Source organism: Myotis daubentonii, chromosome 1 (genome assembly GCF_963259705.1).
Source record: "Myotis daubentonii chromosome 1, mMyoDau2.1, whole genome shotgun sequence".
Classification (NCBI taxonomy): Eukaryota; Metazoa; Chordata; class Mammalia; order Chiroptera; family Vespertilionidae; genus Myotis; species Myotis daubentonii.
In genome coordinates, this window is record NC_081840.1 from 64,283,015 (window position 1) to 64,295,391 (window position 12,377).

General features: G+C 42.5%; 1 protein-coding gene across 27 annotated transcripts in view; it reads left to right on the top strand.

Moving 5' to 3' along the window:
- PPIP5K1 (diphosphoinositol pentakisphosphate kinase 1) overlaps nucleotides 1–11,398 on the top strand; it is a 44,358-nt gene extending 32,960 nt beyond the window's left edge. For all 27 annotated transcript variants that reach the window (XM_059703145.1, XM_059703183.1, XM_059703165.1 and 24 more), the window contains 2 exons: nucleotides 6,953–7,066; nucleotides 9,622–11,398. In XM_059703145.1, coding sequence (XP_059559128.1) covers nucleotides 6,953–7,066; nucleotides 9,622–10,490 — 983 coding nt within the window. In that variant the 3' untranslated portion in view covers nucleotides 10,491–11,398. The remainder of the gene's footprint in view (nucleotides 1–6,952; nucleotides 7,067–9,621) is intronic.
- The last annotated feature ends 979 nt before the right edge of the window (nucleotides 11,399–12,377 follow it).

Here is a 12,377-nt window from a genome sequence, read left to right on the forward strand (position 1 = left end):
AATACATATTCTGTATATTGTACTGTGTGTTTACCACACAAAATCAAATCTTTTTCTGTCACCATATATTTGGCCCCTTTTATCTTTTACTATCCCCACCCCTCCTTCTGTACTCCCCATCCCTCATTCCCTCTAATACTGTTGTCTGTGTCTATGAGGTTTTGTTTCTTTTTCTTGTTTGTTTATTTGTTGCTTTTAGTTTTATATCCCACATATGAGTGAAATTATATTGTTCTTGACTTTTTCTGTCTGACTTATTTCACTCAGCATGATATTCTCAAGCTCTATCCATGTTGCAAATGGCAGTATTTCATCTTTTTATGGCTGAATAGTATTCCATTGTATATATGTACCACATATTCTTTATCCACTCATCTATTGACGGATACTTCAGTTGTTTTCATGTCTTGGCCACTGTGAATAATGCTGCAGTAAACATAGGGGTGCATATATATTTGCAAATAAATGTTTACAAATTTGGGGGGTAGATACCCAGAAGAGGGGTTGCTGGGTCATATGGTAACTCTATTGTTAATTTTTAAAAATATGTTTTTATTGATTTCATAGAGGAAGGAGAGAGAGGAATATCAATGATGAAAGAGAATAATTGATCAGCTGCCTCCTATATGCCCCCTACTGGGGGGATTGAGCCCATAACCTGGGCATGTGCCCTGACTGGGAATTGAACCTTACTGATAAGGGTTAGTTAGCTAGCTTAATTAGGCAGACAGGAAGGTGGTGTCCAGAGAGGATAGAGGCCTGAACAATTAAAACAGCCATAAATTAGATAAAAAACCAGCCCTGACCTGAGCAGCTGGGAAAGCCATAAGTGGTAATAAAACATCTCTGGCCAGGACAACTGGGAGAAAGCCTTAGGGTAGATCAAAAGCAACTCCAACCTGAACAGATAAGATGGATATATGAAAAAATACAGAAATGCCACAGAATTAGGGGGGAGGAAGACATAAATTCACAAAAAATAAAAGTCACAGAATATTGGGAAGAAGGAAACATATTTTCAGAAAGGATAGAAGAATGTTACAAGATAAGGGGAGAGGTAGTGGGGAGTACCACATAGGCTTTGAGCTTTGAAACTAATACTATGTAGCAGAATGACCAATGAGGAAAACAAGGGGGTCCCAAATTAAGGAAAGAGTCTAATTTAAAAAGGTCATGTTCAGACAAAAAACTATAGCATAGAGAGAAACCAAGATGGCGGCATAGGTAAACACTGGAAATTGCTGCCTCACACAACTTCAAAAATACAACTAAAAGACAAAATGGACATCATCCAGAACCACAGGAAGGCTGGCTGAGTGGAAATTCTACAACTAGAAGGAAAGAGAAAAGCATACCAAGACTCAGAGGAGCTGTGATGCGGAAGTAAAGTACAGAGGTACAGAGGAGAACGCGGAGAGGGCTGGCAGCAGAGGACACGGTTGTCTTTTTCAATTGGTAGGGAGTCTCAAGCTCTGAGCTCCAGTTCCGGGTGAGTCTCTGGGTAGCCAGACTCATATTGGAGAAACTGGACTGTCTGGCATCGGTTGGAACTCGAGGGCAGCTTTCTCTCAGAGGTGCTTGCAGCGATTGCTGGGACACTGAGAAGCGGGGCCTCTGAGAGCAGCCATAGCTGCTTGCTCTGCCCTGTTGATCCCCTGGGACCCCCGCCCGCACAAGCTGTGCGCCGGCTTTTGCATATGAAAGGCCTGGCCCTTTGCAATCTGAAAATTACCTAACAAACTGCAGCTGGCCCAAGGCTCCAAGGCAACTCGCAGTGTTTCACAGCTGAGCTCCTGCTGGGTAGCCTCAGGCAGAGGCTAGATTGGCACCTCCTTAGAAATCCAGGAGCCAGTGTGCCCGGTGGTAAGTGGGACCATCCAGATTGCAGCTCCTCAGATCCATAAGGGACACACTCAGGGGGCAGACTCAGTGAGCACCAAAGCCCCACTGAAGCAAGTCTTGCCCCAGAGGGGTGTCTCCAGCACAGCAGTTCTCCCACTGTAGACACAGCTGATTCTCCCAGCCAATTGGCCTGGAGGTCAATCCCTCCCAGTGATACCTACAACAGTCAAGGTTTAACTACAACAAGACTGTGCACAAAGCCCACAAGGGTGTGCACCAAGAGTGTCCACCTCAGGTAATTGGGGAGACTGAGCCACTGGGCCCTATAGGACACCTAGCACAGAAAGCCACTCTCTCAACACAGGGAAGCATAAAAAATGCGGAGACAAACAGGACACAAATGACAGAAATGGAGGAAAGCAAACTACTGGATATAGAGTTCAAAACCACACTTTTAAGGTTTTTCAAGAACTTTCTAGAAACGGCCGATAAATTTAGTAAGGCCCTCAAAAAGTCTGGTGAGACTGCCGATAAATGTAGTGAGACCCTCAAGAAATCTAGTGAGACCCTCGAGGTTATGAAAAAGGACCAACTAGAAATTAAGCATACACTGACTGAAATAAAGGTTATTATGCAGAGTTCCAACAGCAGACTAGAGGATCGCAAGAATCAAGTCAAAGATTTGAAATACGAAGAAGCAAAAACACCCAACCGGAAAAACAAAATGAAAAAAGAATCCAAAAATATGAAGATAGTGTAAGGAGCCTCTGGGACAGCTTCAAGCGTACCAACATCCAAATTATAGGGGTGCCAAAAGAAGAGAGAGCGAGATATTGAAAACCTATTTGAAGAAATAATGACAGAAAACTTCCCCTACAAGTCCAGGATGCACAGAGAACCCCAAATAAAAGGAATCCAAAGAGGACCACACCAAGACACATCATAATTAAAATGCCAAGAGCAAAAGACAAAGAGAGAATCTTAAAAGCAGCAAGAGAAAGAAACTCAGTTACCTACAAGGGAGTACCCATACGACTGTCAGCTGATTTCTCAACAGAAACTTTGCAGGCCAGAAGAGAGTGGCAAGAAATATTCAAAGTGATGAATGCCAAGAACCTACAACCAAGATTACTTTATCCAGAAAAGCTATCATTCAGAATTGAAGGTCAGATAAAGAGCTTCACAGATAAGAAAAAGCTAAAGGAGTTCATCACCACCAAACCAGTATTATATGAAATGCTAAAAGGTATCCTTTAAGAAGAGGAAGAAGAAGAAAAAGGTAAAGATACAAATTATGAACAACAAATACACATCTATCAACAAGTGAATCTAAAAATCAAGTGAATAAATAATCTGATGAACAGAATAAACTGGTGATTATAATAGAATCAGGGGCATAGAAAAGGAGTGGACTGACTATTCTTGCGGGGAAAAGGGGTGTGGGGGATGCGGGAAGAGACTGGACAAAAATCGTGCACCTATGGATGAGGACAGTGCGGGGGGCGGGGGAGGGCGGAGGGTGGGGGGGGAACCGGGTGGAGGGGAGCTATGGGGGGAAAAAAGAGGAACAACTCTAATAATCTGAACAATAAAGATTTAATTAAAAAAAAACAACTACAGCATATATAAACTAGAGACAAAGGGACATAAGACAGGATTTTTAGGGTTTAAAATTTTTCCCATTAGAGAGAGGGATGGGGGTTTCCATTTGGAGGCCCCTCCCCAGGGGGTCCCCTTTGGGGACACCCCTGCCCAGATGGAGTTTGTATATGCTTCCAATAAACTTACACATTTGTATTAAAGAAATCTATTAGTCCACGAGTTTATTCTTCAAACTTCATAAGGACAAAGCCCCACGAAAGAATATGCACCCCAAATCCCCCATTTCATATATGGTAGGTCAACACTCAACCATTGAGCCACACCAGCCTGGCTCTATTGTTAATTTTTTGAGGAGCCTTCATACTGTTTTTCCATGGTGGCTATACCAATTTATATTTCTACCAGCAATGACTGAGGGTCCCTTATTCTCTACAACCTCTCCATCTTATTACTTTACTTGTTAATAATAGGCATTCTAACAGTTGTGAGGTGGTAGCTAGTGAAGTTAAGCATCTTTGCATATATCTGTTGGCAAATTTCTGTCTTCTTGAGAGAAGTGTGTGTTGTTGAGGTTCTCTGCCCATTTTTTAATTGGATTGTTTGCTTTTATGGTGTTGAGTCATATTAGTTCTTCATATATTTTCAATATTAACTAACCCCTTGTTGGAGCTGTCATTTGAAAATATCTTCTCCCATTCTGTTGGTTGCTTTTTTCTTGTTTTTTTTTTTTTTTTTTTTTTTGAAGGTTTCTTGTGCTGTTGCAGAAGCTTTTTAGTTAGATATAATCTCATTTATTTATTTTTGCTTTTCCTTCCTTTGCCTTTGGGGTAATACAGATTGTTCTGAAGTATACATGAAATAGTCTCCAGATAAACCATATGTTAGGCCACAAAAGAATTCTTTTTAAAAATATATATATATTTTATTGATTTTTTACAGAGAGGAAGGGAGAGGGATAGAGAGTTAGAAACATCAATGAGAGAGAAACATCGATCAGCTGCCTCCTGCACACCCGCTACTGAGTATGTGCCCACAACCAAGGTACATGCCCTTGACTGGAACCGAACCCGGGACCCTTGAGTCCGCAGGCCGATGCTCTATCCACTGAGCCAAACCAGTTAGGGCAACAACATATTCTTAAACAAGCTATGGATCAGAGATCCATTACAAGAAGAAATTAGAATATAATTTGAGATGAATGAAAATGCAACATATCAGTAGTTATGGGATATAGCAAAATCAGTGCTAAGAGAGAATTTATAGCTGTAAACACCTACATTTAAAAAAGAAGAAAGAGTCCTGGCCGGTGTTGCTCAGTAGATAGAGCATTGTCCTGTTCACTGAATGGTCAAGAGTTTGATTCCCAGTCAAGAGCACATACCTGGGTTGCAGGTTTGATCCCTAACCCTGGTGGGTGTGCATATGGGAGGCAACCAATTGGTGTGTCTTTCTCACAGCGATGTTTCTCTCTCTCTCTCCCCCTCCCTCCCTCTTCCACTCTGTCTAATGATTAATGGAAAAAAATATCCTGGGATGAGGATTAACCCCCCAAAAAATGAAGACAAAGAAAGAGCCCAGCCCCGCTGGTGTGTCTCAGTTGGTTGAGTGCACCAACAGGCCACGGATTTAGTTCCCAGTCAGAGCACATGCCTAGGTTGCAGGCTCGATCCCCAGTAGGGGGCATGAAGGAGGCAGCTGATCTGTTCTCTCTTATCAATGTTTCTATCTCTCGCTCCCTCTCTCTTCTTCTCTCTTTAAAATCAATAAAAGTATGAAAGAAAGAAAGAAAGAAGGAAGGAAGGAAGGAAGGAAAGGAGGGGAGGGGAGGGGAGGGGAGGGGAGGGGAGGGGAAGGGAAGGGAAGGAAGGAAAGGAAGAAAAAGAAAGAAAGAAAAGGGAAAGATCTAAATCAAAAACCTAACTTTATACCTTAGGAACTGAAAAAGGAAAAGCAAACTAAACCCAAAGCTGCCCGGCCGGCGTGTCTCAGTGGTTGAGCATCAACCTATGAACCAGGAGGTCACAGTTTGATTCCCAGTCAGGGCACATGCCTGGGTTGCAGACTCAATCCCCAGTGTGGGGTGTGTAGGAGGCAGCCAATCAATGATTCTCTCTCATTAGTGATGTTCCTATCTCTCTCTCCCTCTCTCTTCCTTTCTGAAGCAAAACAAAACAAAACAAAATACCCAAACTAGCAGAATAAAGATTAGAACAGAGATAAAGGAAATAAACAATAGGAAGAATCAACAAAACCAAAAGTTGGTTCTTTGAAAAGAAAAAAATCAACAAAATTCACAAACCTTTAGCTAGACTGACTAAGAAAAATAACTTTAGAATACTGTACTCTGACCATAGATCCTTTAGTGGGACAAAAAGAACTATAATTTTAATCCTCATTCAGTAGTTTAATTTTTAGTGATATTGGTACCATTTTAAAACTATGTTTATAATAGAATAATGCAAATAAGATAAGTAATTATGTTCATATTACTAGGAACCAGGATTTTCAAGCCAGCCAAGGCGGGTGCAATGCGATTGGTCGGGGGCCCGGCCATCGCCCCGTGATTGCCCCATGATCCACCCCGCAGAGGGAGGCCCAGGCCACCAGCTGGCCGACCCGTGGGCTATGGTGGGTGGGCGGGGCCTCCCTCTGTGAGAGAAGCCCAGGTCCTGGGTGCCAGGGGAAGGAAGGCCTACTCTTGCATGAATTTCATGCATCGGGCCTCTAGTATAATATAATATACACAAGTATTGCCAAAGTGATTTAAACTGAATAATCTAATGATGCCTTTTATAGCTAACTTCCGGATTATAGGAAATACAAGGGATGGTGAAATGAGTTAAATGATTTTATGAGGAAGCAATCAGATGAATCGAGAATGTGGGAAATGACATTCTGTGAGACAACTGACCGTTCTTTTCAAAAAGTCACTATGAAAAAAATAAATGGGTAGGAGGGCACTATCTAGAATAGTAAGGTCCTTTTATAGTAAGGTCCAAACATGTATGGTTCATGTTTGGACCTTACTATAAAAGAAATTTTGGGAGTAATAGGGGAAAATTTGAATATGGATTGGGTATTACATGATATTAGGGTATTGTTTTTTTAATTTTGTTAGGTTTATTAGTGGTATATGGCTAAATAAGAGAAACTCCTTATAATTTAGAAATGCGTATTAAAGTATTCATTATGTCTATTATTTATTTTAGAGAACTTCACCACCAAGAAATAGATGAAACAAGTATGGCAAAATGTTGACATGTGTTAATGTGTTAAATATAGATGAGTGTATGAGTATTGGTCGTATTAGTCTTTCAATGACTTTTTAAAAATATATTTGAAAATATTCATTGTACAAAGTTTCAAATATTAAAAATGGTTTGTGTGAAGGATGCTTCTTCTCAGCCTGAGAAAATGTACATTGGTTTTTACTTATGTTGAGAACCTGTGGCACTTGGATTCTTCTTCATATGGTTTTTTTCCTTCCCTCTCTCCCCCGCCTATCCAGCCCTCTTTGAGTCTATGCACAGCAACCAGGCCTCAGATGGCACGTTTTCCCCACCCCGTACTCTTCATTCACCTACCATGCAACTCCGGCAGCGCTCTGAGAAGCCCCCTTGGTGTAAGTAATCCTTTTGGAACTGCCTAGACAAAGGCCAAGAGGGATGGAGGAATTGGTGAGTGAGAAACCTGTCCCTTGAGGGAAACCAAGATGAGAGTTGAAAGACCAGGAATACAGTCAGGGAAGCAGCTTCATCTGCCTCTTCCAAGATGAAGGGAGGATTTGTTTACTGTGTGTGTTTTTTAAAATATATATTTTATTGATTTTTTACAGAGAGGAAGGGAGAGGGATAGAGAGTTAGAAACATCGATGAGAGAGAAACATCGATCAGCTGCCTCTTGCATACTCCCTACTGGGTATGTGCCTGCAACCAAGGTACATGCCCTTGACCGGATTCGAACCTGGGACCCTTGAGTCCGCAGGCCGACGTTCTATCCACTGAGCCAAACCGGTTAGGGCTGTTTACTGTGTCTTATCACCTCTGCCTCCCACACCCCTTCTATCTCACTGGGGAGGCTCCTAAAAGATAGTGGACCACCGGAGGGTCCTTAAGGAAGACAGGGTGGAGACTTCATTCTTCTCAGATCCCCACAAAGTTTCTACAGCTCCTCAAAGCACAGGTGACTTGGAAGGAAACCCGAATATTTAGAAAAGCTGGGGGAAGGAAACTAAAATCTGCTACTACTTTCAACTTTTTTCTCAAGTTGTCTGTTCTCAGGTGAGGTGATGCTTTTCCCCATCTCTTCTTTATCATCTCTAGCCTATCACTAACTATCCTTGTGAACAGTGGGCCACAAGGAATCCTTAGAGTAACAGTAGGGAGGGAGATACCTGTAGTAATCAGGGCCAGAGACACCAGTGATGGAAAATCCTTTCTTTATTCATCTTGCTTCCAAGGAATAACAAAAATCAAACATGCCTTTTACTTTTTTACTTGGGTAGGACTTTAGCATTGAAGGAAATAGTTGTTGAATTTTGCCCTTCTTCTGGCACCCAGTATGCAGAAGAAACTTCCTTCCTAACACCAAAAATTCTCCCCCTGGATTTCAGATTATCCTACACTCACCTTGTCATTGTCCCTTTTACCTGTCTCCTATAGCGTTTATGGTTCTCTGCCCCTCTCTTGTCCCTCTCCCGCTTATATTTCTGTTTGACCTCTTTGATTTGCCTGAATCAAACCACTAAGTGAGTATAAGACTACTTCTACCCTTGAGTGAATTCAGCTTACAGCTTCTTTTTTATTTTTAATCTCAGTATCAGGTGTATAGCCTCATTGGTAAGCATTTTCGGGGTCTGTCTCTCTGCCCTAAATAAGCCTTGGCACAAAACCATGTTCCTTTTTTTTTTTTCTACTTGAAGCATGCCTCCTGTGATGCTTTACCAAAAAGAGGTTACTGGCATACCTTAGACACAATGACTGATTGCGCTTCTGTATGCTTGCGCTTGCCAGCTTTCCCAGATTCTCTTCTATTATAAGATACTCAGATGTCCCCTATTTCCAAAAACTATAATTATTGATGTCAGAGTGCTTTAAATATAAAGTTACAATACCATAATAAATATAATATTTACAAAGGGAAAAGTAGATTATTCCCCTACTAGAGGTTAATGAAGAAGTAGAGGTTGGGGTAGGAATTGTCCCACAGTGTAATTGAAGATTCTACGGACTTCATTTTACTACTGTCAGGATCTGGGAAATTAGTTTTTATGATATTAACAAACCTGTAGCATCATATGTCCCAGTACTTAGAAGGTCTTTACTTTGAATCCATGGATGGATTTCAGGGTAAAGTTTATGAACACCAGGAATCATATATAAAGATGAATGTGAATATTCACATGTATATTTTCCTAGGAGGATAATCCATAGCTTTCATTAGAGTTTCAAAGGAATCAGTCACACACACACACACACACACACACACACACACACACACTCCGCAAAGGTTAATTAAGAACTGCTGCCATTTAGAGATTCCATGGGGTTCTTCCATCTTTGGGTAAATCATTTTCTTTTCTATTATTCTGATTCACAAGGTTTTTCTACATTCTTCTGCTTACTTATACCTTGGGCTATAAACAATGATTACCTCTGCCTCAGAAATACATTGATTGCTTTAAACAAATGATTCTTAACCAAAGATGTGCATCAAACTTACTTGGGAGTGTTACATCAAAATATATTGCCTTCATCTCCCTCTCCACCCCACACCTTTACCCTAAACCTAAGAATTAGAATCTCTGGAGATTCTATGTAACCCCAATTATGAGCCACTGGGATAAAGTATTCATATGTTTTCAAAGTATGAATAAGGGATCAAGAAAATTTAAAATTTGGATAAGGGTACATTTGTAAAAGAACTGGATGAAGTGGGCCTCAGCACTTTCTCCTGAAGTCTTAGATGTACCTTAGTGCTACTCCTATAGTATATGTTAGGCCAGAGCAACAGTTTCTGAGCTGGGCTAACTTGGGAGTCTGCATAACTTAGAATTCAGACCTCCTTTCCCTGTGACATGAGTAATATGGGCCATCTGTCTGGCACTTGAACTACATACATAGAGTAAAACCTTCCCTTCCAGTTTGCCTGACTTGGTCTTCTGACTTTGCTTTACAGACAGCAGTGGCCCTTCCAGCACTGTGTCCAGTGCTGGTCCTTCCTCCCCTACTGCAGTGGATGGTAATTGCCCATTTGGCTTCAGTGATCAACCCTCCCTGAGTTCACACATGGCTGAAGAATGTCAAGGCCTTGGGCTGCGCCAGAAGATCCCTGGGAATGGAGCACAAGAGCTCCTCATAGAAAGGGAGCAAAAGTCTTTTGAACCAAACCAGTTCCCACAGGAACCACCTGTGGAAACCAGCCAGCCATGCCAGGAAGTTGCTGAGGAGGTCAGCCAGCCCTGTCAGCAGGCCCCTGACATTAGCCAGCCATGTCAGGACATCCTTGAAGAGGTCAGTCAGCCATGCCAGGAGGTCTCTGACAAGAGCCAGCCATGCAAGGACACCCATGATGATGTTAACCGGACATGCCAGGAGGTCACTCAGATCAACCAACTGTGCGAGAAAGTCTCTGAGGAAGCTTACAAGCTTTTCCGGGAGAACCCTGAGGAGGTCAGCCTGCCATGCCAAGGGGCCTCTGTGGAAGTTGGCAGGCTGGTCCACGGGTTTCCTGAAGGGTTCGGTAGCCTGGCCCAGGAAATCCTTGTGGAAATTGACAAGCCAGCCCAAGAGATCCCTGAGGAGCTCAGCCAACCATCCCAGGAGTTCTCTTTGGAGGTTGACAGACTGGCCCAAGAAGCTCCTGCAACCATTCTGTTGTCTCAGGATATCCCTGAGGTTGATACACCATCCCAAGAGTTCCCTGGGGAGGGTGATCTACAGGTCCAGGAGGGCCCTAAGGAGGTTAATCAGCAGTCCCGTGTGGTCCCTGAAGTCATTGACCAGCTGCCTGGAGAGGATGTTCCCCCAAGCCCAGCTTCCATCTAGTGATCCAAACCCTCCCTCAGAGCCAGTCACTAGTCCATGACCAAAACTTATCCCTTCCACCAGCAACATGTGATTAGTCATTTTCTCATTGATGGTGTTATAATGTACCAGCCATTTGAGCTAGCAACTCTTTCTGTTGGCTAACTCACCTGCCAGCGTAAGGCCTTGGATCTTACCAGAGGTGTCTGAGGAAGCAGTCCTCTTGACATGAGGCGTACCTGTGCTGGAGCTGGGCTTGGTGAGGGGCCCATTTCGTGTTCAAAGCAGCCATTGACTCCTCACCAAGCCATTAGACTTGAATAGGATTTCCTTTAAGGGGTGGGCTGGTCTGTTATTACCCAGCCTCCTCTGAGCACCCCAGGAAATTCCAGATTGTTAAAGGAAATGCCTCTTAACTGCTGAAGACACCATCCCGGGACAACAAGTGCAAATGGGTTTCCAAGGTCTTCACTTTTCTGAGGAAATATTCACAATGTCTCAAAATCCTTTAGACCATATGTGCATTCAGGGGGACTCTTGTCTTGGCTAGCACTCCTCAGGTGGGTCCAGGATGGCTGTCTGAAATGTCTGGGAAAAAGAGTCCCCTTAGTAAACAAACATCCATCATGGCCACTAATCTTTAGATTGGGCTTATGGGTATTTCCATATCATCCCCAAGTGCCCTCTCTGTTCCTGTCCTGTGGAGAGGGCAATCTCAATGGAAAAATAGGTATTAGATAGCTGTGAAAATTTCAGAGTAACTACTTAAAATGCTTTTGGGGTTCTTGACCAATCTGTGAAACAAGGCCTCTTTGTTGTGGGGCTTTTTGGCTTAGAAGATGCTGTAGTAGAGAAAATCAGGTTCTATTTTTAAGCAATCAGCAGAGATAAATATTGTACAGACATGTGTAAAGATTTTATATATATATATATATATATATACATATATATATATATATATATATATATATATATATATATATATATATATATATATGTATATTAGTGCCAGGGACAGACTGGCCAAAGAACACTCTAGGGTCTCCAAGAGGTTTGTCCTTATATCATTGTGTCTTTAGGGCCAGGTGTGATTATGAAGCTAATCCCAAAGATCTGGGGATGGGAATGGGGGTGGGTAAGAGGGGTAATGCTGCCATTAGAGTGGGGGGCCGGAACATTATGAGTGCTCAATAAACATGAATGAGAATAGTAGAGGTGGTGATGTCATTGTGAGCTCAAGAATGAATGTGACTCTTAAGTCAATCAGATATGTAACCGAATTAATCTGAACCAGTCAAAAGCCTTTGTAGTTGAGCAGGAACGGACTATAAAAATATACAGATCAGACATCCCAGGAGGTCCCCATGCCAATCAACCCAGTATCCCAAAATGTCTGAAGTGAGTAGTGTTGTGGGGGACAGAGGTTCTGTCTGTGAAACACCAGAGGGTACACAATGCCTTTCACCAGCTCCTTGGAATCACCCTCTTAATTTTTTCTTCCGATGCTTTGGAGCGTCAGGAATTAAAGAGGTTATGCTCTCTGTTTAACCCCTTGACATCTTTACGTCGGGAGAGCCCAGAACACTAGGAGGGCTGGAATATCCCTGCCCATATATTCACGTGCACAACTTGGCCTCTTCTTACATAACCATGACATATAAAGGGTTTCACTGCAGGAGGGAAATCCAACATTTCCCTCCATGAAAATCCTGACTGCAAAGGTGAGAGGTGTTTACAACCTCAATAAGCTCTGCGTCTCTTAGGGCCCCTCAACTCCTTACCTCTTTGGTGTTATCCTATCTGACGTATCTGGTTATTTGGTTCTCAGCTCTTGACCTCATGGAGATGCCGACCCCTCTTCCTTCACCCATTTTCAGGAATTATGCTGGCTCCCTCATATCCTTTTCT